General features: G+C 49.3%; 10 protein-coding genes across 10 annotated transcripts; 6 read left to right on the top strand and 4 right to left on the bottom strand.

Moving 5' to 3' along the window:
• Nucleotides 1–76: 76 nt before the first annotated feature.
• On the bottom strand, nucleotides 77–5,914 carry LACBIDRAFT_296395 (uncharacterized protein; the record flags this gene model as incomplete). Its single annotated transcript, XM_001880155.1, has 8 exons — nucleotides 77–1,895; nucleotides 1,944–2,547; nucleotides 2,597–3,014; nucleotides 3,130–3,488; nucleotides 3,543–3,923; nucleotides 3,970–4,557; nucleotides 4,611–4,820; nucleotides 4,873–5,914. 8 exons carry the CDS (start codon nucleotides 5,912–5,914, stop codon nucleotides 77–79), a joined length of 5,421 nt encoding a protein of 1,806 aa, XP_001880190.1.
• A 184-nt stretch (nucleotides 5,915–6,098) lies between these two features.
• LACBIDRAFT_296394 (uncharacterized protein) lies at nucleotides 6,099–6,878 on the top strand (the record flags this gene model as incomplete). Its single annotated transcript, XM_001880388.1, has 2 exons — nucleotides 6,099–6,475; nucleotides 6,521–6,878. 2 exons carry the CDS (start codon nucleotides 6,099–6,101, stop codon nucleotides 6,876–6,878), a joined length of 735 nt encoding a protein of 244 aa, XP_001880423.1.
• Nucleotides 6,879–7,462: 584 nt separating this feature from the next.
• Nucleotides 7,463–8,336, bottom strand: LACBIDRAFT_249280 (uncharacterized protein; the record flags this gene model as incomplete). Its single annotated transcript, XM_001880154.1, has 6 exons — nucleotides 7,463–7,532; nucleotides 7,589–7,723; nucleotides 7,772–7,961; nucleotides 8,024–8,029; nucleotides 8,093–8,102; nucleotides 8,154–8,336. 6 exons carry the CDS (start codon nucleotides 8,334–8,336, stop codon nucleotides 7,463–7,465), a joined length of 594 nt encoding a protein of 197 aa, XP_001880189.1.
• A 179-nt stretch (nucleotides 8,337–8,515) lies between these two features.
• On the top strand, nucleotides 8,516–9,528 carry LACBIDRAFT_190323 (uncharacterized protein; the record flags this gene model as incomplete). The annotated part of the gene is made up of 3 exons (XM_001880387.1): nucleotides 8,516–9,152; nucleotides 9,207–9,330; nucleotides 9,384–9,528. The coding sequence occupies 3 exons, from the start codon at nucleotides 8,516–8,518 to the stop codon at nucleotides 9,526–9,528; spliced, it is 906 nt and encodes a 301-aa protein (XP_001880422.1).
• Nucleotides 9,529–10,955: 1,427 nt separating this feature from the next.
• Nucleotides 10,956–12,349, top strand: LACBIDRAFT_296390 (uncharacterized protein). Its single transcript, XM_001880386.1, has 2 exons — nucleotides 10,956–11,051; nucleotides 11,102–12,349. The coding sequence occupies exons 1-2, from the start codon at nucleotides 10,962–10,964 to the stop codon at nucleotides 12,008–12,010; spliced, it is 999 nt and encodes a 332-aa protein (XP_001880421.1). The 5' UTR covers nucleotides 10,956–10,961; the 3' UTR covers nucleotides 12,011–12,349.
• A 691-nt stretch (nucleotides 12,350–13,040) lies between these two features.
• LACBIDRAFT_296388 (uncharacterized protein) lies at nucleotides 13,041–13,335 on the bottom strand (the record flags this gene model as incomplete). Its single annotated transcript, XM_001880153.1, has 1 exon — nucleotides 13,041–13,335. Exon 1 carries the CDS (start codon nucleotides 13,206–13,208, stop codon nucleotides 13,041–13,043), a length of 168 nt encoding a protein of 55 aa, XP_001880188.1. The 5' UTR covers nucleotides 13,209–13,335.
• A 321-nt stretch (nucleotides 13,336–13,656) lies between these two features.
• Nucleotides 13,657–15,909, top strand: LACBIDRAFT_296387 (uncharacterized protein; the record flags this gene model as incomplete). The annotated part of the gene is made up of 7 exons (XM_001880385.1): nucleotides 13,657–13,704; nucleotides 13,760–13,808; nucleotides 13,866–13,919; nucleotides 13,973–13,999; nucleotides 14,055–14,072; nucleotides 14,124–15,368; nucleotides 15,425–15,909. The coding sequence occupies 7 exons, from the start codon at nucleotides 13,657–13,659 to the stop codon at nucleotides 15,907–15,909; spliced, it is 1,926 nt and encodes a 641-aa protein (XP_001880420.1).
• A 491-nt stretch (nucleotides 15,910–16,400) lies between these two features.
• Nucleotides 16,401–18,640, bottom strand: LACBIDRAFT_249442 (uncharacterized protein; the record flags this gene model as incomplete). The annotated part of the gene is made up of 17 exons (XM_001880152.1): nucleotides 16,401–16,586; nucleotides 16,646–16,677; nucleotides 16,733–16,775; nucleotides 16,828–16,968; nucleotides 17,022–17,059; nucleotides 17,108–17,186; nucleotides 17,231–17,380; nucleotides 17,437–17,459; nucleotides 17,512–17,540; nucleotides 17,588–17,612; nucleotides 17,665–17,823; nucleotides 17,873–17,899; nucleotides 17,954–18,134; nucleotides 18,185–18,256; nucleotides 18,305–18,403; nucleotides 18,459–18,514; nucleotides 18,571–18,640. The coding sequence occupies 17 exons, from the start codon at nucleotides 18,638–18,640 to the stop codon at nucleotides 16,401–16,403; spliced, it is 1,410 nt and encodes a 469-aa protein (XP_001880187.1).
• A 1,872-nt stretch (nucleotides 18,641–20,512) lies between these two features.
• On the top strand, nucleotides 20,513–21,656 carry LACBIDRAFT_296385 (uncharacterized protein; the record flags this gene model as incomplete). The annotated part of the gene is made up of 5 exons (XM_001880384.1): nucleotides 20,513–20,625; nucleotides 20,681–20,796; nucleotides 20,848–21,322; nucleotides 21,378–21,476; nucleotides 21,530–21,656. 5 exons carry the CDS (start codon nucleotides 20,513–20,515, stop codon nucleotides 21,654–21,656), a joined length of 930 nt encoding a protein of 309 aa, XP_001880419.1.
• Nucleotides 21,657–24,972: 3,316 nt separating this feature from the next.
• LACBIDRAFT_249451 (uncharacterized protein) lies at nucleotides 24,973–26,066 on the top strand (the record flags this gene model as incomplete). The annotated part of the gene is made up of 3 exons (XM_001880383.1): nucleotides 24,973–25,453; nucleotides 25,499–25,878; nucleotides 25,932–26,066. 3 exons carry the CDS (start codon nucleotides 24,973–24,975, stop codon nucleotides 26,064–26,066), a joined length of 996 nt encoding a protein of 331 aa, XP_001880418.1.
• Nucleotides 26,067–26,996: the final 930 nt, after the last annotated feature.

Below are 26,996 nucleotides of genomic sequence, written 5' to 3'. Positions count from 1 at the left end.
TTCACGATATACATATGCTAAGTATGTATGAGAATTAGAAAAGTAGGTAAATCGAATTGATCGCAACTCCATCATGTCAAACCACATTATGTGTTGGGTCTGGCAGCCTATTTTTCTCCATTGAATGTCCGTCTGTCTCGATCGAGGGCGTAAGAGGAGAGGGTTGCTGAAGAATGGGTGGTTGGGGAAAAGATGATTGAGAGTCGGTTCGAGTATCCACTGCGATCTTTTTTGAACGAGATCTCTGTTTTTTGGCTTTACGAGAGAAATTTTCAGCATCAGTGCCCTCATTTGTGCGAGTTCGCTTTACGCCTCGCTTTTTTACCTGAGATTTGCGACGTGCTTTGGAATCATCATTGGAGGTATCAGCCTCATCTTCGGCCGTAGGCTGATAGGGTGTGTCCATAAGAAAACGCTTACTTTGGCGACTTTTGAGAGACTTGGGGCCTGGAGGTCCCATTGACCCACCTTCGCCCTTATCAGAGGGCGATGGCCGCGGTCGTTCTGTTTCAGGGAACTCCATATCGGTCATGTAATCTTCAAGGCTGTCATGGTCACTGAGGTGGGCAGTATTGGTTGAGTCTTTGTCTGAGTCGATCGCTTTCCTCCGAGCTGAAAATGAAGTAGATGATCCAGCAACAGACGCGGGTGCCCTGGTCGACGCTGGCGAGCGAATTGAGTATCCGGGGGATCCTGCGAAGCTGGAGTAGTCGTGACTACTAGTGTTTCTGGCTAGACTCATCCTCTCTGAGCCACTTCGCCGAAGAAGAACCTTGCGGGTAACTTCTTCACCTGGACTTGGGAGATAGAAGACTTCTTGCTCGCGGAGAATGTCCAATCCTACCAACTGCCTGAGTGTCCCAATTAAGTAGGCGTCAAAATCTAAAGTTTCAACATCTTTGACCATCCGTAAGCTGTCATCGTGTGTAGCGTCCCCATGATCTTCGATCTCCTCGTCCTCCATCAGTTCCTTATCATTGAGGGAGCACCCAGGAACCAGGAAACAAACACGAGGACCACCTTCTTCCTTTGGGACGCTGATTTTATGATATCGACAGTGGGATCGTGTCACTGGCGAATTTGAGGACTTTACATGGACTGAAGTCGGAGGCGGGGGAGGCGGGATGGCGGGCAAGGCTTGTAAATTTGTGCCGGTCGCCGAGAAACTAGTTGATGTACTGGGCAGTCGTTCGTCGATTTGAGAGAGTGAAGAGAACGAGGGTCCTATAAGTGTCTGATGCTGTGGTTGCTGTTGCTTTGCTTTCGCGGACAGCAGCTGCAAGGTCTCCTTACGCTTTTGACCATGGGCATGAAAAAGAGGGTTAGGGGGGATGGAAGGCCGAGTAGCTACGGCACCTGGCTTGCAAATAGTAGGTGACGGGTGGAATGTCATGGACATTGTGTCGCTGGCCGCAGAAGAAACAACGGATGAAGCAGGGGAATTAGTTTGATTGTCAGGCTGGAAGAATCTAGCCGCTGAGCTGACCCCCGAACTTGACCAACTTGTTGTTGAATTCAGAGATGTGTTACGAGTTTGCTTTTTGGTAGCGTTGCTGCCCTTTCCTTTCCCCTTGGGCCTGGGATTTACACGAATCGTTTCCTCGTCTGTTTCCCTATCTACCACATTTGTCTTCTCCTTCACCGACTTGATGACGTCTGTGGACTTGGATTGTAGAGTGCGGGTTAGTCGAGAAGGCTTCGGAGACGAGCTACGTTTTCTCTTGAGACCGTGGCCAGAAGTATAAACATCGTCAACATCAAGGGGATTAGCACGCAAAGCCTGTGGTTCGATCTCTTGTGAAGATGAGCCAGTTTGTGGAGCTATGCTTGAGGTGGAAGTGATGCCGTTCTTTGGACCTCCGTTTGCCGGAATTGACGTGACGGTGGGGGACGACCTAGTGTTCTTTGAGCTGAGGGGGAAGTTAGCAATAGGAAGAACATACGATGCTACTTCAGCCAGACTAAATTCTCCATGTTTGACTTCCCCTTGTGCAGAAATATGATCGGTTCCCATTGACTTGAACGGATCCTCGTCTGCAGCACGATCTATGACGCTTGCCTGAGACGTTGTTATCGAATTTCTGTCGAAATCTGGAGCATGGCCGCTGTCTGCATCCGATCTCCTTGTCGAGGGTGGCAGTTCTGTTGTGGGAAGGAAAGACAATGGAGACTCTGGTGCGGCTTCGCTCCAAAGTCCTGGTTCTGTTGGATACTGCAGTTCAGAGTCATCGACATCACCAGTATGGTCGGGAATGTGGTTGAGATAGATATCGTCCAAAATTTTGTCAAAGGTTGAATTTGACGACATCGAGTTGTCTTGCTCAGTGTCCTCTTCTTCAGGAGCTTCCTCCTTTGGTGCCTCAATGAAGCTGGGAATGCCTGGGGTTGACAGGCTGTAAGGATAGGGATCATTGCATAAAAACAATGCCGGAGGCTTGCGAGTTATGATCGGCTCCGTTGAAGCGGACGGTGTCGTGAGTATACTTGAATCTGAGACGGATGTTGCCCCTGTTTGTAAGATATCCCTGTCATTCGGCCGAGTAGATTCTTCCCACAGATTAACTTTAGGTGCAACAAGCAAAAATGAAGGGCCTACCAGGTCCCAACGTTGGCTGTTCATTGCCAACGAAGTCTGTTACTCCTTGACGAACGCCTGGGGATGACGGTGATTCTGATGGGTAAGCAGGTTGCTCGTGGTTAGGTTTGGGCACGATAGACGTAGGTGCCATGGAGTCAGGCTCAGAGGATGTCGCGAAGCCTGAGGATGCAGCCGGTAAGGTCAGTTCTTTACTTGAAGGTGCAGCAGAGTCCGTGGCATCGATGATAGTGGTGTCCTTCACGGTGGCAGACTCGAGAGTGTCATTTTCCTTGAAGGCCTCAACCTGATGTGCATCAGGAAAAGAAGGAACTTCGGTTTCCAACGAAATAGATGGCTCTTCTGCTTCAGATACTGGAGATTTCGCATGCAAGTCATTCAGATTTTCTTTTGCATCGACCACCTGATCAGGGGGTTCCTGTTGAGGGAAATCAGTGCCATTCGCATTCCATTGCGCAAGTTCAAAAGCTCGCCTCTGTAAGTCGTGCCTCAGAATCAGTAAAAGGCTCTTCCACGCTATAACCGATGTCTACGTCGTTTTCCTGTCGAAAATCAGTGCTGACTGACAGAATATCAACGTCCCAATCAGGCTCTCCCTCCGCGTCCTCGCTTGTAACGCTTCCTTCATCTTCAATAACCGTATACCCGGTGATAGTAATTTGTTGGGTTTCTACCTCAACACTTGCGGAGAATTTGTCAAAAGGGTCACTTTCATCCAGGCTGGGACCTTGATCTTGGTCTTGAGACGGTAAAATCTCTGGTGGTTCACGCGAAATGCCCGGTAGATCGGTAGGTCGAGGCGTCTCGGAAGATAAGGCTGGAAGCTGATCAGATTCTTCCATCACTTCGTCGCCGTGGCCTGATTCGCCAAGAGCTATGCAAATATCAGTCACTGAAATCAAATAATCAATAAGGATATCTGAGAGTAGAGTTATGAGTCATTTACCAGTCTCATCCCGTTCATGCACAACAGAAGTAGTCTCCTCTTTCATTACAATCTCTTCATCCTCCTTTGGGCGTGCTTCTATGTCAAGTTCTTTCTCTGAAAACAGGACATTTTCAAAATCCTCCACGTTCTCGTCCTCACCACTAACAGCGACATCTTCCCCATCATAGTGAGCATCTACTTCGGAAAAAACTTCCGTGACAGTTTCGTGAGGCGCTGTATCAGGCGTCTGCTCAACGGTCTCGACTGACTTTGAGACGGCAAAGGTCTGCAGATTTTCTTCTGTATCAATGAATTGTGTTGAGACTATCTTATCCTCCGAGGGTGGGGCGACAGCTAAAACAGGCGAGGGTAGATCCGAGGCCGCCGCTGTTTTTTTTCCTGAGGGGTTAATGTGAATAGATGTGATTGTTGCACGAAAACGAACCTTCATGAGCTGCGGTCGCCTCCTCGCTAGCTGTTTCTAAATCAGTACCCACATGATTGATAGAATCAATATCCATCTCTCCTCCGGGGCTAGCTCCAATTTCCATTTCTAATCTGTCCGTAGGGGGGGTTGAGGGAACAAGATTGTCGGATTCGAGTTCTCCCTGAATATCGCACGGTTTCGCCTCTTGCATGGAAGTTTCAATCGCAGGTGCAGATCCCTGATCCAATTCGACAATAACTACTTCCACAGGTTTCGATTCCTCCAATGGAGACATGGAACTCGTCGTTCGGACAAGTGGTTCGCCAGCAATGTCGTGGCCCACCTGGTTCGTTCCTTCCACCATCCGATCCCCGTCTTTCAAGATTGCGGTACCTGTTGTTTCGCCATTGTCGGTGGTCATGATGAATTGATTCGAGTCTTCGTCTTCCTCCCCCAGATAATTAGGGTCCACACTTGGACCAGGAACAAGGCTGAGGTCGCCGCCAGCATAATAATCCTCTGCATACGTTTCAGGACCTTCCCAAGGATTGGGTATCTCAATCGCCAGGAAAACTTCAGGGTCAGAAGCAGAGTGTGACGGGAAGGCTGCCAAGTCGTGCGTCAGGCTTAACTATTAACGTGGGTTGGGTTTTTCTTACATGTATCCTTGTCTGCTGGTTGAATAACATCCTCTTCGTGAATTTCATCAACATCAGGTTCTTCCAAGAAATGAGGGTTCGGGTGATGCGCATGCGCCACACGCGCGTCGCCACCAGCGTAAAAGTCCTCGGCATAGGTTTGCGGTCCTTCCCAAGGATCAGGAAGTTCGACAGGCAACTCATCTTGTTCTGTGTCGTGGGGTGGAAACGCTAGCCATGGTAGTTAGTGACTGGACTCGAGTGGTAGAAACCAGCGACCTACAGGTGTCGGATTCCAATGGCTGTATGTTATCCTCCACTGGTTGGTCCGTTTCAGGCTCGACTTCAATCTGTTCAACGCCAGCCTCAGCATCTGCTTGAACGGATTTGAGGACGTAGGAGGGATGAGCGAGAGGATGAGGGGTGCCCGTATCATGACCTTCGTTATCAGAATACTCTCTTTCAGAATCGTCGAATTCCGCCTCTCCTTGTTCTGGTCCCCCCTCTTCGTCCTCTTCAAAATACTTGATAGCCCCGGCATGTTCATAGTCAATTAGTTCATCGCCAGGAATGAGCTCAATCACTTCTTCCGCCCCAAGCTGCGCCTCCGTACGCTTCTCAGCTTCGTCACCGGACTCGTTGCAACTTGACAAGAGTTCATCTCCACCTTCTTCCTCTCCCTCGTCATCGCCGACGTCATCGTCCTCTTCCTCATCCACGACGTACCGCTCAGATTTTACCCTGGGGTTTACATGCGTTGAGGCTTGCCCTTGTTTCCAATAATCTTCATTATCCGAAGATGCCGCTTCGTCAAAAATGTGTGATAATTCATTTTCGTCATCGCCATCTTCATCGTCGACCCCTTCCTCTTCCTCTTCCCACTCCTCCTCTTCCTCCTCCTCTGAGCTAGAGCCTAATTCAATAGGTTGATCGCGATTGCCTACCCCTAGACCAGGGCCCTCCCTTGGGTCGCGTTCTTTACCTTTTCGAACAACGCGCCTGGCTTTAATTTCTGCAAAAGAATCCTCGGCAGGATAATCGTCCAGACTGAAATCCGCGGTGATGTCAGGATAACTGAGGCTACCGTCCTCCTGCGGAGCTGCATTTTTTGGAGGTTCCTCATCTACCTGACCAAGAGCCTTTCGTAGTGCGCCTGTAATTCCACCAATCCACGCATCGAATTCCGGTTGAGTGAACTTATCATAGGGATTGTGGATTGGAGGTCGCGTTGAACCCTGAAATTGTGAAGTGTACGCCGAGACTGAATGGGGTGTTGGATGGGGAGCAGCAGGTACGCGGGGCGTAAATTGGTATGGAGACGACATTGGTGGGAAGAGATGTAAAGATTAAAAAGAATTGTTGTGAGCAAGCAGACAGCTACGGTCAATGCTGCGTTCAGGTTCTTTGTCGGGATGACATGACCGTCACAGAATCCACGTGCCTACGTGTAAAGCCACGTGATGGTCACGTCCTCTAAATTGAACTGCAATAACTTGAACTCAACACTCAATGGCTGGACCAGGAACTTTGGATTCTTTCATAATCTCCAGACGGCCCCAACCAGATCCTGTTTTCACCTCTCAAGAGATCCGTGATCGAGGCTCAACTTTTGTTGCCAACGTCTACCATGCCACTTCTCCAGAAGAAGCGAAAGCCCGCATCAATCACCTCAAGTACATCCTTCATGGGCCTAAACCAGCCACCCACGAGATAGCAGCATGGAGATGTATGGTTCTAAAGTCTGGTCACACCGGTTTGGAAGGCCCCGATGACTTCGAGCTCAGGTCGGGCAGTACTGATGACGGCGAGAGTTGGGCGGGGAGTAAGGTTTTGAAAGTGTTGGAAAACCAGGCCATCATTGATGCCGTCGTCATAGTCAGTCGCTGGTAAGTATCATTGATCTATTACTCGTCTATCCTAACAATGCCTAGGTACGGAGGGACAATGTTGGGTCCTGCTAGGTTCTCTCATATTGAGAGATGTGCGTTAGAAGTTTGCCAGGCCTTCAAACGATCTGAAGAATTGCGGGAAAATATTGCCACTCTACAAACCTTAGACGTCCTACTCGACCAGCTCCGAAGCGACTTGTCACAGTTAACCCATCCCGATTCGTCAACACCACCACTCCTCCAAAGCACTAGAAAGCAGCCCAATTACACCGACCTGGACGTGCCTAAGACTAAGCGTCTAATTCGAGCTCGCGAGAATGCGGTGAAGAGCGTCAAATCTCTTATTTCCAAGCACAAAGAAGTCCACCCTGAAAAGGAGACACTTCATAACGGCATGTAAATACAGGTTACCCAAGCATGCAGCCCACCTCCGTTGCTGCGCGTGGAAAAAGAACCTCTCCCCATCGCCTCGTGCTTTCAACTGATACCCCCGTCAGTCTGCCCTCGGTTACGCATACCTCCTCAAACTGAAGGCTTCTACGTCCGTGACGTGCGGCCGAGAATCTCATAGTTTGGAGTCCCTGGTCGCGGGTGTGCTTTTTGGTGGATGGCTAACACTGCGGATTCGGATCCACCATGGGAGGCGCATTTTGATATGGATTGGTTGCTCCCAAACGGTATTGGTTACGGTTTCCAACAGGTCCGGGTTGATTCGACTACGAAACAATGAAGATTTTCCTGTAAAAGGCCAAAAGACGCAGCGATTTGCGGCCCATCGTGGTTTCTTCGCTGACAGCACCGCTCCAAGCCAAGCAGGGAAGATTGCGAAGCGACATAATTCAGACAATGTCCAGTAAGTCTCAATGCGTAACGAGTGTTGAGCGTCGAAATCTTATAGTTTCTAATAAAAATAGCTCTATCATGGTCCAGATTATGGTATATGCACATCACCCTAGCTCGTCCAAATCAATCGACATACAACAACTATTTGGCACCCCCATACCGCGCCTTGCGACCGATATCAAAGGGAACATATTTATATTTGATCATATGTCTATGAAGTGACTCTCAAATAAACGGAGGAGCTTTGGGCAAAATGGAGCAACGCACTGAATTTGTCTTCGCATAGTCAGAGCGAATAACACGAAGAAGTAGACGACGAGGATTGGCCAGTAAACGGGGACATCGAAGACCTCTGAGAACGTGCAAAAGAGTGCGATGATCGTGGCACGAGTGGACGAGAGCCTATTAACAGGGTCAAACTTGTGTTGGCAGAGAAGGAACGACACTTACCAGAATTGCCATTCAGGTAACCGTCTTACGAAGGGTCTAAACTCATCATCTCGCTGAGAGGGGAGGGGGCTTATAGCGGGATCTCCACCCTCCTCAATTTCATCGGCCATAAGATCATCCTGAAGCGAGGGGTCAAACTTCGGTTGGAGAAAGGCGAGTAAAAGATTTAGAAGGTAGATGGCGTGGGCGTCTAGAAAGAAAAAAAGAGAGAGATTGTGTAGATAAAGATAACGTAGCAAGATGGCGACGTACAGCATACTAAGAGGAGTGATTTTCAATTTTTTATGAGCCATTTGCGTTCGCACTAGAAATGGGACCTACCAATGTACCACTATGAAGACGTGTCAGCTCAACAGAGATAGGAAAAGATAAGAAGGCTGACCCCTTGAGCTAATACAATCCTTAAAAGAAATAAGGCCAACAAGCCAGCAGAGGCGAGCCAGCGGTTGAGCATGTGGGGCGTCCAGCGGTCAAGAGTCTGCTGGTATAGGCGCTGTATTTTTGCATATTGGGCTTGCAAGTTTTGTACAGGGGAGGGCTCCAAACCAGAACCAGAGTCGGACATCATAGTTGTCGTTAAGAATAGATCGTTCAGGGACTTGGGGGTTGGACCAGAGTGGACACTGACCACACCTGGGGACTTGGGCACAACGTTGGACGACGTTGTCAATTTTAATTTAGGCGGAGATCGAAAGCAACGCCTTTCTTGGCGCCTTGTAAGTATGTTTTTTTTTGTTTTTTCAAATGGAAGCTATTGAACTAATCTGCAAACACATTCTCGCCCATCGTACAACGGTTCCCAAGCCTCTTTTTGTTGCTCTTCAAGGACCACAAGGCTCAGGAAAGTCATATCTATCTGGCCTTGTACAGGAAACGTTATCTGCATCTCCAAACAATCTGCGGATTGTTGTCATCTCAATAGATGACCTCTATCTCCCCCACGGCGATCTCATCTCCTTAGCTTCGTCACATCCAAACAACCCACTTTGGCAAGGTCGTGGTCAGCCGGGCACGCACGATGTCGAACTTGGTATCCGCGTCTTGAATGCCCTCAAACACGGCATCTCTGTCGAGATTCCGCGATTCGATAAAAGTTTGTTCAATGGAGAAGGCGATCGATTACCGATGGATGGCTCTGGCACCATCGTCTCTCAACCGCCACTTGTCGACATTGTTATTCTGGAAGGCTGGTGTGTTGGCTTTCAAGCCATCTCTTCAGACGACCTTTATCGCAGATGGAACGGAATTTGGAAAGAAGAGAGAGAGAAACTAAGTCTCACTGAAGATAAAGTAGGCAAAAAGATTGACGTGGAGAACGTCAACGAGAAATTAAAAGGATACGCCCCTCTCTGGACTTTCTTCGATATTTTTGTCCAGGCATGTAATTTATCTTCGCTACCTCACACAACCTTTCATTGTTCAAATCAGCTGAAAGCCACGCCACCTCCATCTACTTCTGAATCTCAGCATTCTATCATCTATGAGTGGCGTCTGGAACAGGAACGATACATGAAAGAACAGAATGGTGGCCGAGGCATGTCAGATGCTGCAGTCAAGTCGTATGCAACGCCTTATCAGCTATCCTCGTGTCGTACCTCTTACCCTCGACCAGATTTGTAGACAGGTATATTCCTGGCTATGTCTTTTTTGGGGATTCCTCGCCGCTCAGTGTCGACCAAGGCCAAAAAACGTTGGGAAGGACTTTGACCTTGTACCTCGACGCAATGCGGAACGTCACAACGTCGTCGACATCATGACCTGGAGGTAGACTGGTGGTCTAACCTGGGACATATTGTTCTGATTCTACCTTGGAAACCTTAACCGTCTTGCTTCGCAGTAAAGAGAGCATCAGGAAACGCTTGTTGTGTTGTGAACAATGGGAGGATTCAATAGTTCTCTTGAAATGTCAGTGCATAGTTACAACGTGTTGCACTTAGACTTTACAGCCCTATAATGAATGGCTCGAAGTTATTGTTTAACCCATCTCGATGGATTTACTTGAATCACAGTATTAGGCAATCACTTTTGAGCGAATATCAGGCAACTCCAATCATGTCCGCATACGACGAGATAAGACAAGGCTCCACTTCAAGCATCTCCATTCTTCCTTCAACATTATGGGGATCGAAATCCCATGGTTCCGACTCAGACGGCCGTATAACTGTACACCACCTGACCCTTTCCACCTCGCGTCAACTCCCCGGGTTATTGGACTATCTTAATAAGATCTTCGCGAGTGAGATCAAGAATGGACAGACGTACCCCCAAGAGGGAGAAATGGGACAACCGACGTTTGAAGCCTACTTCTTTGCGGCAGACGTCTTTGTGGGAATTTTCGGAGGCTTATTATCCAAGGAATGCATGACGGAAGGTGGTGATGCTAAGATGGATATTGATGATGCAAGAGCGACAAGAAGCTGGGAAGAGTGCGTAGCTGGGTACTATTATGTGCGTCAATGCCATACGTACCTGCCGCCAACTGAACATCCGATTCATTAGATCAAGCCTAATTACCCTGGCCGTTCGTCGCATGTAAGTAATTATTTAGTGACCATAGGTGGTGCGCATTGCCTCTCTTATTTCCACAGATCTGTAACGCCGGCTTTGTGGTGCCACCGGAACGCAGAGGAAATGGTTATGGCTTCAGGCTCGCAAAGTCGTTTCTCCACTACGCCCCCCTGCTCGGATATCGGGCAAGCATTTTCAATCTTGTCTACGTCAATAACACTGCATCTGTTAGGTGAGTGCGGTCATTTCTGAGGAGCTCTTTCCGGTGAATGCTGTGCAGAATATGGGAACGGCTTAATTTTATAAAAGTTGGGAGAATACCCGAAGCCGGCCGGGTCCAAGGCAAGGATGGTAATGAAGATGAATATGTGGATGCGTTGGTATTTTACAAGGGTTTTGTTGTTTGATTATCGATTCGGTTGTTGTACAGCAGTTACATAGTGACGGTGACTAATCACACGTTGTGCGGCTGTGTATGACACTGACAGCTTGTTGTGATCGATAAAGTTGGGGAGCAAAGTGCCAGCCTGCAACTGCCTGCAACGGACAATTCGGAACATCACCTTGAGATACGTAGGTGAGTTAAAACGGGTTATAAAAAGCTGATGCCCTTTTCTTACCTTCCCTTCAGAGGTATTTGGTTTTTTCAAACATCTTCCACCTGTCCCACTTTTTCTGCATCATGGCTACTACCCATCCTCATCCCTCTGCTGCCGATTCGAGAAAACCCCCTCCCAACGCTCGTCCTCGCAACTTCCAATCGGTACCTCCTGTAAGTCCACAGCATTTCTCTCTGTCCAGCTCTACTCACACGCCTCACAGGCACCACCCTCCAAGGCAGATCCTTTCTATGGCCACGAACCCATCGCTCGTCTTTGCGGGCGCTTCATCACACATCTGTTCACATGTCCTGAATACCCGCCCTCGTCGACACATTCGCAGCAAAAGCTTCCCTACTTCATTGCCTACGCTCTTCACCGTACCAAACTGCATCCTTCGGTCACTTATGCCTCTCTGGTTCTCCTTCAGCGACTCAAAGCTCGTTTTCCAACCGCAAGAGGGTCGTCTGGCCACAGACTATTTATCTCTGCGTTTATGATAGCCTCTAAGGTCATTTGCGACGACACTTACTCGAACAAATCCTGGAGTATTGTGGCCCAAGGCATGTTCAATCTTCGCGAGGTCAACCAGATGGAGAGGGAGATGTGCAGCTACCTGGACTGGGAGCTCACTGTTGACAATCCCATCCTCGGTAAATTTGAAGCGGCCGTGAAGAGGGATTTCTATGAGAACAGGGCATCATACCCCGACTATCCGCTCGCTATGGTGTCGAAACGTGCCGCGAAAGCTGCTACTTCTTCTTCCGCTACTCCTATGCCAGAACCCAATTCTACAACGAGTCCGATCCCCAACTTTGGCGAGCAAAGGAATGCTTCACCGGCGAAGCCCCACCCGGGTCACCCGGCCCACCCGAGCCACATACCTACGCCAAGCAGTGTCTCTTCCTGGGGAAGCACTCCAAATACGCCTGACACCCCATCGCCGAGCTATTCAAATTCGACGTCCCCTGCCTCATCGGCGTCGCCACCAACCCCTGTGGGCGGTGAGGATTACAGCGCCAAGATCCGTGGCGTTGACTCATCACCGATGTTTACAATTACGGATATCATGCCGCCCGTGCATCCTTTAAAGGGTCAAATGTTTGCTTTCGCACATCCCTCACGGTGGTGACTCGGCTGTGGCGTCTTGCTTTGCTGCTCGATTTCCCTCACTATCTTTTACTCAAGTGGTTATCCCTGCATAATCTGGCACGAGCATCAATCATTGTACACTTTCACATCGGACCTTTTTTCAGAGATACCCCCAATCAAACTATATCCTGCAATCTTTTTATTTCCAGCATCCTATGTATCTTTTCTTATGCAGGTGCAAAGTTACTCCTTGTGCTTCATTTTACCTAGATATCTCGACATTCCTTTCCACCTCACACTCTTTTGCGATAGGCTTCCCATACATATATGTTACAAACAGCATAAAAACAGAGAAATATGAAAAACGTGCTTGATCAAATGTTCCCGTCTGTTTCTAATTATTGCAACGGTTGCCACTTGCTCTCCCACGTCCATCTCCACCCGTTGGAAAACAACAGTTTTCCGAGATGGGCCCTTACAGCAAACGTGCTGTACACATGTCTTTCAAGCGCTAGACCTGCTAATAGATTCTGTCAATCAATCACATCGTGACCAACCGGAAGTTCTGATAGGAATGCTACCACGTTCCTCTTTGGATAACAAGCGAAGGAACCCCAAAGTCGATCGACTCCTGACTCTTTCGAGTTGATTACCCGGGATTAGACTGAGGTGGTAGCGGAACAAAAATCCGTGTCCCGAGAAGAAAAATTAGGATCCCCGAAAATTTTTCGACCAAAGGCAGCTATGTCCATAACGGCCAACAACGGAGCCATGCAACGTTCCTCTACGAGACCACCAAGGTTTTTTTAGATCTCAACGTCAACGTCCAAATCAAATCCGAATCCTCCATGCTATCGATTGACGCTTGTTGATTGACAACTTGAATGGCAATCAACGACAAATAGTCCTGAGGTAACTCTTCCCCAACTTGCACTCTTCCCTGAACTTTGCCTCATCCCTCAACCGCCACCGTCCGCATAACGTCCCCAGTTGTTTGCCTCGTTGCGTCAGCTCACCTCAGGCTCATCCCACCGCGCGGTTTGTGTTCCATGGAAGCCCTGCGCGGGCTTTTACAAATGGTACATGTCTGCATGTTGGACTAACCTTTTCAATAATTTTCCATGTATCATTGCACAATGCGCAAGCAAATGAGAACCAGGCGTGTTGTGACGCCCCTTCACATCAACTTCAAGCGCACAAACTCCTTCGCCTTTTCCGCGCGAAGGGAGAAAGCCCATTATATATGTTCTGCTCGCCTAACGTTAGGCTACTGCACTAGCTGATATATGTAGCAACGGACGTCTAATTCAACGTACTTGAATCTTGCATATAGACACCATCCTGATGAATTTTGACTAAAACTTGAAACAATCAACAGCGTGAGGCTGCTAAAAGCTCAAGTTGGGCTCGCTCTCAAGGTTCTTTAAAAGTAAAATTTCTACTGTACTTCATGAATTGCATTAAGAGGGAATCGAACCCCCGGCGGGTCGACACAATGTCACATATCAATGGCAACGACCCAGGTTACCACTACCCCATTAATGCCGATGAAAGCATGTAAATACAAGTACATAGATTGGCAAGCGTCGGAGATTGAAAGAATTCCTTGGTTCGTCGGCGCTGACTGTGTGCAAGTACTTGACTGGCTACGTTACCCAACTCTATCCCTCCCTATATCTCTCAATCATGCCTTTCGGTCTAACCATTGGCACAGAACGGGCAGCTGCCCTTCAGGTGCGTTTTAATCCCTTCCAACTCCTCTAAAATCACAGCTCATGTTTTTCTCCAGCAATCCATCCAAGATGAGCTCACAAGACGAGGGTACAGTCCAGATGCTGGTAAGTTATTGTTCAGCTGCATGACCCATATCTTTTCTTAAATATCCGCTCCTTCAGACCCAGTCATGGCTGAGTATATAACCATTATGGTTATCAATAATAAAACGGCGGGTGAGTTTCTTTCTGTCCCTCGTTCAGCCGCTTTTGTTTGACAGCGCCCTCAGTTCAGATAACAAGCGAATTGGAAGATTGTATGTTCTCTTCTCTCTCTTTTCTTTGCCAAACGCTGACCTTTTTTCTATTCAGTGATCGGCGCCGACTTTGGTATGACTCCGTTACATCTTTGTAGTAGAATCCTAATTTTTTCAGGCGTAGATGCTAGTTTCACCGATTGGCTATTCGAGGAAGCTGCGAAAGGCGCTGCTGGTCCCGACATAGTTCCCCAGTCTCCTCCAATCAAAGCAGACGCCAGCAATCCAGGACCTTCACGAGACCCGCCTCCCCATATCTCGAATGACTCGTCACGCAAGGCTGTCAGTGCCTCTCGTAGCGGGGTTTATCAGCAAGCTATCTCCCAAGCATTTCCCCCTCCCACCTCTCAGAAACGAACCGCTTCCGCCCGTTCCCCTTCTCCTAGCCACCCAAACAAATCAAGACGCACTGACCTGCCTACCGGTCCAAGAGCCATGCTCCGCGACGGACCGTCAAATTCTAATACAAACCCCCAGCCAAACACCCGCAGCTTACTGGACCGCGTTGGTGGTCCTGCGAACGCTTCAGGACGGAGTAATGGTTCGGCTGGCTTTGGTCGTGATGAGGTTCAAGCACGAATCGACAACATCGTGAATGGCTCTCCTGATCCTAACATGATGATGGCGGGGTTCCCTGGTATGGGTGGTATGGACATGAATGTGATGGCCGCGGCGAATATGGCGAATCCCATTATGCTGCAGGAGATGATGATGAATCAAATGGCCTTGATGGCGCAAATGGCGTCGTCGATGGGCATCATTAACCCCAATACAGGCCAATTCGGAGGACAAGGGTTTCCAATGCAGGGTGGTATGCCAGGGGATATGGGCATGTTTCAAAATGGCACAAACAACGGTTTTCATGGTCACCAGATGGGTGGAAATATGAACAATAGTGGCATGAACGGGTCAGCGAGAGGTCGAGGTACAGGGAGAGGTGGGAGGGGTGTGGGCAGAGGCAGAGGAGCAGCTGTAAATGGAGCGTTGACCCACTCATCTGTTGCTCAGGAGGCTGCCGTACCCCCATCAAGCGAATCGACCGCACCAGAGCCTCCCGTCATTGCCACCCCAGCTCCTATCAATCCTGCACTCGTTGCTGGCCCCCCTGCGGCGACTCCCGTCGCGGTTGGTACCCCGGCTCCTCCCCAACGTTTAGCTTACGCCATCCCAGAGCGACCGCAATCCCCCACCTTGTGCAAGTTTGGGCTCAAATGCACAAATGCACATTGTCGTTACTCCCACCCTTCGCCTGTGGCCACAGCAGAAAGTGGTGTAGTGTTGAGCAACGATCCGTGTGAGAAAGGGAGGGATTGTAAGGATAAGGATTGTATCAGAGCGCATGTTAGCCCAGCTGTTCTTAACCCACAAGGTGCGTCTATTCTCTTTGCTCAAAAGCCGAGCACCTACTGATCAATCGCATCATAGCCGAGACATCCGTGTCAACACCCAGTGTTACGTCTTCTCATCATCATCCCTCCAATCCGACACCATGTCGTTTCGGTCTGGCTTGTACCCGACCTGGCTGCACATTCTCTCATCCTCTACGCGGCACGCAAAGCACTCACGGGGCTACTCAGTGCCGCTTCGGCGCCGGCTGCACGCGTGCAGCATGCCACTTTCAGCATCCTGAAGGACGAGTCCTTCCAACCACCTTCCATCGTGGTATATCGACGACGGGTCCGATTGTGAACGTACAGACGCCTGAAACCGGCTCTATGGGTGGACCCAGCCCGCATAGGAGCGTTACATTCAACAATCCAGCCGGCTCGGGAGCAGGAGTTAAAGAGAAGCTTGAAAAACAGATGAAAGAAATTCAAGATAAGAAGGATGAGGTTGAGAGAGCAGTGAGGGAGGCGGAGGCCGCCGCAGGCAAGAAGGATGATTCCAAGCCTGTTGCCATTACTGTGTAAAGTCTGGGCCAGGTAGAGGATCCTGGGATATCGTTATTTTCATCAGCATCGCGACAGCAATCTCAAGCCAGCGAACAATCAAGTTCTGACAATCGCGCCTGGCTTGTTCATTTTTCTTTCAGTGTTACTACGTAGTCTCATTTTCGTACTGATAGTCCTTACACATGTTGTTACAGCTGAGTAGTTGTAGCTGAAGGGGCCAATGGCATCACACCTCTTGCCCAGCAAAAAAAGGGCGACGTGTTCTTTCCTCCCTTCTTCCTCGTGTGCCTTCAGTCTGAGTGTGCAAACGGACGTAGGAAAAAGTACATTTTTCATGATACAGTTATAAACTCACAGGGGTATCTAAGAAACCTCAAAACCATTTACAAGTAGCTCACTGAAACCTCAAAACCATCTTGACCAGTAGCCAGTTGAGCCCCCTTTGTCCACCGACAGCTTGATCTTGTCGCCTTTGTCTAGGTCCTTGAACTAAATTAATTAGAATCAGATCAGCCGAAAGGGTTAACGGTCAAGAAGAGATTGCGAACTGTAAGCTCTCGAGTTCTGTGTAAACTCTCAATCTCGTCTATACGACTTCTGACCCCGTCCAAGACGTCGTCAAACCCATCCCCTTTAACAACTTCCTGCGCTGCTTGGAGAATGAGCATAGAATCAGGTCGAACGTCGTGATGAATCTTGAGCGATGGTAGAGGAATTAGCAACGTTTTTTGGACATTTGAATTTAAGAACTTACGTCGATAGCAATGATATTAAGGCGATCTAATTCTATGTATAGAAAAATGCATGAGGAGAGTGGTCCGTAGGAGTTATTGGAACCCACCTTCTAGAAAGTCAGCTCGTGTCATAATTTCGCGACACTTCCACTGGAAGGGCGTTTTTAACGAAAAATTCTGGAGACGTTCCGAACCAACATACATAGGGTAACGAAGGAAGTGGGAGGGCTTCTTCACTGTCCACTTCGCCAGCAGAAATTTTGACTTCTCGCTCTTTTTCTTGCTCTTGCCTCAGTTTTACGAACTCGCGGAGCAGTAGCCATGAACATGAGCTCCATTTTTGCTATAAGAAAAAAAATTGGGGGAGGTCGCAACGAAGACTGGATTGAGATGTACCTCATCCATCACGTCGTCGTCACAATCGGGTATCAAACCTATGCATTCTATCAATACAGGCATTACAAGGACCAGATATGGCTTACCGATTTGACTGAGAAGCCATCCCTGCTCCACCTGAAGCATATGTTTCGCCATCACAATCATATCCTCAGCTTTTGAGACCTTTGAGATGGCGTTAGGAATGTCATGGATGAAAAGGATAGAACTACCTTGTTCAAGTACGACAACCTTCCGCCGACGAGATTGACGGCGTGTTGAACAGTTTCCGGATCTTCCACCAAACGCCCAGTACTTTTCCGTATACGAGTAGCGGCATGCCGAGCCTCCCTTGTGTCGAGATCATAGATGGAAATGACCTAAAAACAAAGACTTGTTCACAAATATGAAATGAATTTCAGGAGTCGAGTCGTACGTGCATCCGACTCCCGTTCTTCCCTGAGCAAAATTCAGGATGAGCGAAATTTGTGTAATGTGGCAACGAACTCACGCATGACATGAAATGGCCAGAAGTCATCGCTAGCAACTCGTAAGAGGGACTTCAAATGGATATCTTCTAAACTCACGAGCTGAAAACAAGCGTCAAAATACCTAAATATGATTTTGAGCTGAATGATAGAAGAAAAGGAGAAAGACTGCTGACCACTTGCCGCCCATGCTTCTGCTTTTTGCTGCAGTTGAAGGATCATATTTCTCCCTGCTTCATCATTTTGAAAGTAATGGATATTGTTGATGATCAAGACCCAAGGGCGACCTCTCGTCTGCGCAGAACGAAGGGCCACCTTCTCTAGCTTGTTCATGGCTAGATGACGGCGTCAGCAGTTGTTTCACGACGCAAGAATCGATATTACCTCGCTCGATGTCCAAAGCAGGTCCACCTGTTGGCAGATAATTAGTTATTTCTTCGACAGAAATACGTGAATGAAACGCACCTTCCCGAGGATCACGTCGTTGGAACAGCCCCGTCTGGGTATCTTCGTTGAACTCGAAATTCAAGGCCTTGCCTAGTCGTAACCTAAACACCTCAAGATCTGGGTGGGCGTCGCACATCGACACTCCATCGGCTTGACATGCAGCCATAGAGTCAAAGATCATGGTACCTTTTCCCGAGCCCTGGTGAGATTGTTCATTCAAACTCTTAGATACTCGACTCAAAAGCGTACCTTAGGCCCAAGAAGCATGAAATAGTGTCCTGCTTCCTCCCCATGAACAATCCGGTCTATCAAGTCTTGTTCCTTCCGTACTAGATTTTCCGTCCAAGGACTGTTGTCTTCGTTGAAGACCAAGTCATGTTTATCATGTTCGCCTGGATGCTTTTTAGTGGTGTGAGCCTTTGCGAGTTCCAAAGCTGGGTCATATCCTGGCGCAAAGGCACGTTCAATCTAAATTAATGTATGAGTATACTAATGGCGCGTGCGTGAATAGCACTAGGTTCACCTTGTACAAAACATTCATTTTGTACCATTTCACATAAACTATCCCTCCAATGAAGACTACGTTCAATAGAAATTAGCTATGTTTGGGATAGATCGACGAGACGATAACTCACCAGCTCCCAATCCAAAAATTGTGGTGAGGATTGCGCCTAACGCGGGATTATTTGCAAGTGAACCCCCCATTCCTGGGCCACCTCCACCCGGGGGGTTGTATGATACATTTAAAGCGACTGTTCCTTCGTGGACTTCATGATGAGTTCCTGGGGACTGAGGGAGGGAAGGGGTAGGTTTGGGTTGTAATGATTTCTTGGGAGTGGTAATTGCTATTCGCGGGGATGGTGACGGGCCCGGAGTGGGTGTTCCTTTGATGGTAGTGTAACGACGGTAGGTGGCGCGCGACTGTATGGTCCTGCCCAATGTCAACGATATTATGCGCGATGAAGAGTGCTTCATGGCACCTTCCAGTTAGTTACATACAACGGACACCCACGACAATGCATGACCAACCCTGTTGACATTCAGTGCTGTGCGCACTGATCACTTTCTTGGCGCAAACCGACAGACCAAGTATGGATTGGATAAACCTACACTACTTAAACGTTAACTCCTTCCTTTCTTTCTCGCGAGCGGCGTCGTCTCCTTTTCGCCTCATATTGGGCCGCAGAATTCAATGATTCAACCATCTTTTCTTCCTCCAGTTCATTCAAGAAGCCCTTCCACGCTTGTTTTGGCCCAGGTTGCATGAATGGTGTTCCATCCCAAAGTTTACGGTTTCTCTTGAACTGTCGCAAAACTCTGCCTTCAGTTGCGAAATTGTTCCACCCCACGAGAGCTAGCTGGTCAGCCGTTCGCTGCATGACCTCCGTTTTCATGTGTTCGATCAACATTCGAGTTTCTGCCAGTTCAACTCTGATCTCGGCTGCACCGTTCACTAATTTGGTCAACTCGCGCTTCACGCGCCTAACGTCTTTAGGACCAACCCCTGTCCCCCGTTGACGTTGTGGCGCGTCCTGCTCGCGATGAACGATCTCGATCTGCGTTGCCGCTGGCGTCCCCGACGGCGCCTGCTGCTCAGCAGGGCTAGGCAACCTTTCTGCAGCGTGAGGCACCTGCTCAACGACGCCTTGCCGCTGTTCGACTGTGGGAGACAAGTTTTCCGCCGCAGGCAACTGTTCAACTGCACTGGTCAACGGTTCAACTGCTTCAGGCAAGACCCCAGGCGGCTGTTCGATGGCGCTAGGCTGCGTTTCAGCTTCAGTGGGAGCATTTCCCATTTTCCTGCGCTCTGAAATGTAACATTCCACCTGATTCTCATACCTCCATGGGAAATCCACTCACTGCTTGTTCTCTTTTGTGGTTCGGTTTCTTCGGCTTTTATCTTCGTGATCGTTCTTTTTCTCGTCGCTGGAGTATCATTTGTGGCCGTCTCTCTGAATAAGAAATCAGTTTCTCCTCTTCAGCTCTCTTTCTTCTCTTCTTACCTGGGTACGCCATCGGGAAACTTTTCAATGAGTTGAAGAATAAGGACTTCAGTTTTTCCATTTGCTTTCACTCCGTTTGTCTATTGGGATTGAGGTTCTTGTGCAGACCATGGAGCGGAGGATCGCCTACCTTGGCCAGATGTTGGATCTCTCTTCGGTTAAGCTGTCGCAGGTTTTCGACATCATATGTCTCAACAGTTGACATATTTAGGAAGGGGCGGGAGTGGGTGAAGAGGTGTAATGATAAAGTGGAAGAAATTGAACCTTCTCATATCTGTGCATTGTGCATCAGGTGGCCGAGCCACAATTCGACGAACAATAGAAACGATTCTGAATTGGGTCAATTTGCAATTTTTTCGGATCCTTGTACCTTTCATGGCCTTCGATGCAACTGGTGTTGTGAGATAGAAACAAAGGAACCACAAATTGTTGATGACGAGAGTATGCTTTGACCTGGGTGGCCACAAGTTTTGCGCCAACTCGGCGAACAATAGCGAGAGTGTATACTCTTCTATCTTTCCTTCGCCCACTGGGACGTCCACTTTGCAACGTTTTCTCCCACCAAACCGCAAATATGAATATCGATGAACTTCAAACATTTCCTCTATCGAAACTGCAAGAACTCGCAAGGCAACACCACATAAGACCCAACCTCGGAAGGAAAAATCTCGTTACACAACTCGAAAAGTTCATTCTGCGGCCTTTGTATTTTTATTCTTCATGATTACTGACATGATGACAGAGTCTTGGTGCGCTCAGCTGGCGGAAACTCTAACCGATCGACGCCCACCGGCTCTCCAGCTCCAACCGAGTTAGCAGCAACGGAAACATCGGGCGAAGACATCGTGGATCCCAATGGTTTGTCATCTTCGCGATATATGTGAAAATCCGCGCTCATATTGAGTCCAGTGTCCAACGACGCGCCAAGGAAGGATTATATCCGCCCATACCATTTTCATTGTGGCGACGGTCATCCCGTCTACCCTTTCGAAGACCGCCCCAGTTCCCCCGAGGGTACGCCAGAGCCAGAGACCTCGCCAGGGCTCCTTGAAAATACAGTGGCCATTATGGCACGGATTGACCGCGATGATCAAGCCATCCTTGCAGAGATTCAGGAATTGATGAGCCTGGCTACAGAGATTCGACAGTCAACCCTTACCCTTTCCCAAGCTCTACGAGCGGAGATGGGGAAGAGCCAACGGATCGAGGGTTATCTTGCTTATTGGCAGAACATCCAGCCATGCACCTCTTTCGGTGAGATGTGGTCCGGAACGATGAGGAGAGGGCCAGCCAACATAGAAATAACGACGACAGACGACGAGGAGCAAATGGCTTTGGATGAAGAGCAAGCGGCAGTTCCTCGGGAAGAGGATGGGTTGCCAGGGTAAGTTTTTTGGGATTGTACGTGAGATAGTACGTGAAGATTCTTTCCCTCACAGATCTGCGCCTATTGTGGGGAATATGTTGGCTACCCAAAGAGAGATGCCTGAGCAAGAGGAGGTACCCGCGCAAGAAGAAGCGGGCAAGTCACGGTCTGGGTAAGAAATATATGTCCTTTGTGAAATGTTATCGTTGACGACGACTTGATAAGCCCTTCAAAAGGCAGGCGTCGCAGCAGTGGGTACAAAATAGTCGCCGATGACAAAGATAGGACGCGGTTCCGGTTTGTTGAGGTATCTGAGTCTGATGAGGAGGAGTCTGAACAGTCCGAGTCGTGACGTAGTGACTTTGTGACACAATTGGTGTGGGGTCCTGCAGGTTGTAATACACGCAAGAAAACGCTTATAAGGAATGTAGAAAGTATACTGGCAACAGAGCTGTATTGAGCTACAACAACGACATAGGTTTTCAAAGCAGGGGGAGATTATGTGTTTGTACCGGACCGAAGCGGTGCAAGGAGTCGTCGGGGTCCCGGGTGGGAGTTTTTTGGTTGTGTTGTGTGACCTGTTGTGCTTGTCCCTCGTCCAGTCCTTGCCTACAGGACAGACATCCTCTTTTGCCGGATCGCTCTTCATAGCGTCCGCTGCATTTTCTCTTTAGACAAAAACAACCTCTTCCAGCTGCTTTCTTGCCTGCTGGCAGGTCATTTTTGACGACCACCTCACACCTCTCAAATCCCAACTCAATCCAAAAAAAAGCACCCCCCACAAAATTCATCTTTTCCTTTGCAAAATTCGTCAGTCGTCAACCTTTCTCTTGAAGTAGTTTTGTCGTTTGGATCCTCATAGATTTCCTTCACAGAATGAGCAAATCTTCAACTGCAACTGCACCAAAGAATCCGACCCCGCTCTCAGCAAAGTCAGCCTGGTCAAAGGGCCCGCCGCAGACAGCTTCAGCGCCAACTCCGCGCTCTTACTCTCCTGCTCCGTCTACTCCTGCTCAAACTCACTCACGACGTCCAAGTGCTCTAGGCCAAGGTGTACCCATCAAGGATGGCGTCAGCATTCCTCGCAACAACGTAGGAGCCGCAAAACAAGGTGTTTATTCATTGTCTCGCCTCTCTTCCGTTTTCATATTGATTTTTTTTTTCAGGCTCAGTGGTTACATTTGGATCAATAGATGATGCGTCAGCGCCAATATCATCCTCACCCACACCTGCACCTCCCACCAAGTCCGAAGGCGTCAGGTCATTTGGATCAGTACAAGCAGCTCCTGGTCATGTAAATGGAAAACCTTCGATTTCATACAAATCCCCTGTCGTTGCGACTCCGTCGTCATCGACGCCGGCAACATCGTCGACATCCTCTGCTCCTTCTAAACCAGCCAAAACGGACATTTTGAAGATGTTCCAAAATCCTTCTTCAACACCCTCTCCTTACCCACCCTCGGACACGTCATCGCCGTCGATGCGTTCTACCAGCCTGCCACCTCAGCAGCAGCCCCAACAGGGTCAATCTGCGCCCACACAACAATCGCAGCTAGGCTCACACCCTTATACACCTTTCGTTCCCCGACAACAGCAAAACTCCGGTCCCGGTGGAGGGCCCCCTCGATCGCCTGTCTATTCAAGACAAACACCTAATGGTTCAGGTCCTCGCTCACAGGGTGGGCCAAATTCTGGCACCCCCGCTGGTCTATCAAGCCCACGGCTTGGGCATCATCCTCACAACGGTCAACCGTCAGGCATGCCCCCCCCACCTCCGCAAATGCAACCACAGATGCAACCTCCGATGCCACAAATGCCTGGTTGGCCCGCATACTACGTACGTCTCATGAGATTTACGCCAAAAACGCATTAACTCTTTTTCAGTACCAACCCGATCAACACTATATGCCCCAATATAACTGGTATCAAATGCCTCCGCAAATGGCATCACAACCACCTCATCAACACCCTCAACATCACCCTCCTCCTCCAGGTTCACATATACCCCAACATCCTGGAATGCCCATGTCACCTCGAAATCCGCCTCCTCCCTTACAGGGACCGGGAACTCCTACATTGTCCCATGCTGTGCCTAATACACCGCACCCCCCTCCGCTTTCCCATCCCCAACCTAGTATGAGTTCCGTATCTTCACCTCCACCCACACCGTCAACGGCCTCCTTGCCTAGCAGCCGCCTGAATGTTAACTCAAATGCATTTGTTCCTACCGGCCGTGCTAAGATTACCCTCAAAAGTGCTGACGGGCAAGAAGTCAAGTTGGAGAACTTGACAAAAACAAATACAACTCCTTCATCGGCTACCACTGCTTTGCCTCCGCAAGGTTCTGTCTACCGACAAGGCAGTCCTGGGACACCCGGCCTCCGCACTAGTATTCGCATGGAAACAGAGGACCAGCGAAGGAAGCGTCTCGCGGAAGAAGAAGAGAAAGAGCGGGAGAAGACACGCGTCAAAGCGGAGGCTGAGGAAAAGGTCCGGCTTGAGAAAGAGGCGGCAGAACGTAAAGTCAAGGAGGAGGAGGAGAGGAAGAGGAAGGAAGAGGAGGATGAAAAGGAACGACTGCGGAAGGAGGAGGAAGATAAGGAACGACTGAGGAAAGAGGAGCAACAACGTTTGAAGGAGGAGGAAGACCGGATACGGAGGGAGGCTGAAGAGCAAGAGCGCCTCCGGCAAGAGGAGGAGGAGCGCAAGCTCAAAGAAGAGGAAGCGGAGAAGGAGCGCATTCGGTTAGAGCAGGAGAGGTTGGCTGCGGAGGAGCGACTCAAAGAGGAGGAGGCAGAGAAAGAGCGCATTCGTTTGGAAGAGGAAGCCTCTAAAGCGAAAGCTGAGGCTGTTGACACATCCGAAAGTCGAGAAGATGGCGAAGTTGCCCAGGAGGGTCCGGCGCAGGTCATCCCAGTCAACAAAGATGAGGCCAAAGAGAAAGCGAAAGAGGCACTTCGCATTAACACAGCGACCTCATCGTCAGCTGTTCTCCGGAAGCGACCCAACAACTTAGACTTGTCCAATACCAAGAATGTCGGTGGAGCCCCTCTATCCGCTCTCGCTACAGCGCGCAATATTGATGATATTGGGACGGTTCAATATCCTGAGGGGGTTATGAGTCCGAAGCCCGAGCTCAATGCTAATGTTAAGGACGGTAAATTCAGGTATGGCTTTCCTTGTTCTCATCTATCGTCTTCGCCTGAACCTTCGGCTTTATCAGATATGATCGCGAATTCCTCCTCCAGTTCATGGGAGTTTGCACTCAGAAGCCGGATATGCTACCTCCTCTTGATGCCATTGGTTTAGAGCCGTTGGATCAGGCCTCTCTGAATATGACTCGTGGTGGTTCAGGGCGCCATCGCCAAGGTTCAGGCGCTGTTGCCCCATCACGGCAAGCGTCAGTAGGGCTCGGTTTCGGTCCCTCATCTGGTCTCGGCAAATCCGGTACCAATTCTTTCAGCATGGGGAATTTCACGACCAGTGGAAGCAAGCTTAGCAGCGACGAGCGTTTCGCTAATAGTACGAGTCGTTCGGCTTCTGTGAACGCTGCCACCGGCTTGCCATACAATCGACCCGTCCCTATGCAACGAACAGCCAGCCAAGGTGGTGCTGGTGCTCCACTTAGGGATCGTACTCGAAGCAAGCGCGGAGGGGATCGGAATGAGATGAATAAGGTCCAGCAGGGCCATGGATCTGGCTTCAACAACTTCCAAGCTAACGCTCGGGATGTGGGGCTGGGGCCCGTCGCACCTCTTCAGGTGTCTGCCAACCGTTGGGACAGGAAGTCGATACAAGTCGATCCTGACTCACCTGCAATCGTGGATCGCAAGGTCAAGGGTCTACTCAACAAGCTGACGATGGAGAAGTTCGATTCTATCTCTGACCAAGTAATCGCCTGGGCGAATAAATCGGAGAAAGAGAAGGACGGAAGGACTCTCATTCAAGTTATTCGACTTGTCTTCGAGAAGGCTACTGATGAAGCTACCTGGTCGGAGATGTACGCTCGCCTTTGCAGGAAAATGATGGAACAAATCAGCTCCAAAGTTCAGGATGACGGTATCAAGGCCACAGACGGAAAGCCCATCGCTGGTGGTCAACTATTCCGAAAATACTTGCTTAACAGATGCCAAGAAGACTTTGAGCGCGGTTGGGTAGCGAAGGAGGCAACCGCTGCTGCGGCTGCTGCCAAAGCTTCACAGGATGAAGCTGCAAAGGCCGCCAACGAGCAGAGCAAGGAAGGTGGAGCTGAGGAAGTCGCCCTATATTCTGAAGAATACTACGCTGCACAGAAGGCCAAGCGACAAGGGCTCGGTCTGATCAAGTTCATTGGAGAACTCTTCAAACTACAGATGTTGACTGAACGTATCATGCATGAGTGTGTCAAGAAACTGCTCGGAAACGTCGAGAACCCCGAGGAGGAAGAGATCGAAAGTTTGTGCAAATTGCTGACCACTGTTGGCGCCAGTCTCGACACACCAAAGGCCCGAGCCCATATGGATGTCTATTTCTCTCGGATGAAGGAGCTTACCAAGAGCCAGAATGTCAGCTCACGGATGCAGTTCATGTTGCAGGTCGGTACCAAATTTCCAACATTTTCTCAACCGCACTAACTCAAAATGTTCAGGATATCATTGAGTTGCGAGAACGGAAGTGGATCCTCCGTAACGCAGTTGCTGCACCAGCAACGATTGCTCAGATTCATGAAACGGTGAGTCGTGAGAAGTATAACATGTGCAAACTCTCATTCGGGTTTAAATAGGCTGCCAAAGAGAAAGCCGTTCAAGATAAGGAATCTTACAATCGGCAAATCAGCATGTCTCGCGGTGGTTCAAGACGCGGCGGCGATCGGGGCGACTTCGCACAGGTGGGGCCTGACGGTTGGGCTGTCGCTGGTCCTCGTCCCCCTCCCAAAGTTGGCGATCTTTCCAACTTTGGAAAGATTAGCAAGACACAGCCTATGACATTTGGTCCTAGCAGTGTATTCGCTGGCAAGAAGGGTGGTGCAGAAAGCAAACGGGAATCAATCTCTCGAACAAGCTCGAGTTCTAACATGTTCTCTATGCTCCAGAATACTGAAGCAGGTGCGGATACCACAGCGAAAGGTGAAGCATTTACGCAGATTATTGGATGACAACATACTAAATACGTCAATAGCTGCACCCGAACCACCTCTACAGCGCAAACGTATCGTTCTGGCGCCACGGTCCAAGCCCGTTGAAGACGCTGAAGCTGTGCCATCCAACGTGGAGTCGGAGGTCAACTCTTCAGAGGATGAGGCTTCGCCGGAGATGAGTGATGCGGATGTCAAGAAAAAGATAGCTGAGGATTCAAAGGAATTCTTTGGTGTCCGAAACTTGGACGAAGCGGAAGTTTACTTCTCTGCGCTTCCTAGCCAACATCATCATAATCTGGTGGATAAACTCGTCTCAACCGCAGTCGAATCCAAAGAAGCCGACGCTCAACTTGTGGCCGACTTCTTCAGCCGTGCTGCTTCCAAGGAGTTGTGTTCCCCTGCCGCATTTGAGGAGGGTTTCGCTCCGATCGCCGAGATCATCGACGACATTGCCATTGATGCACCCAAGGCATTCCAACTGTTCGCATTGATGATCAAGGGCGCTGACTTTGACGAGGAGCGGCGATCACGGGTTGCTTCGAAATCGATTGACAACGATAAGCTTCTTGCTCTTTT

Source organism: Laccaria bicolor, genomic scaffold (assembly GCF_000143565.1).
Source record: "Laccaria bicolor S238N-H82 LACBIscaffold_10 genomic scaffold, whole genome shotgun sequence".
Lineage (NCBI taxonomy): Eukaryota > Fungi > Basidiomycota > Agaricomycetes > Agaricales > Hydnangiaceae > Laccaria > Laccaria bicolor.
This window is presented reverse-complemented; position numbering and strand designations above follow the sequence as displayed.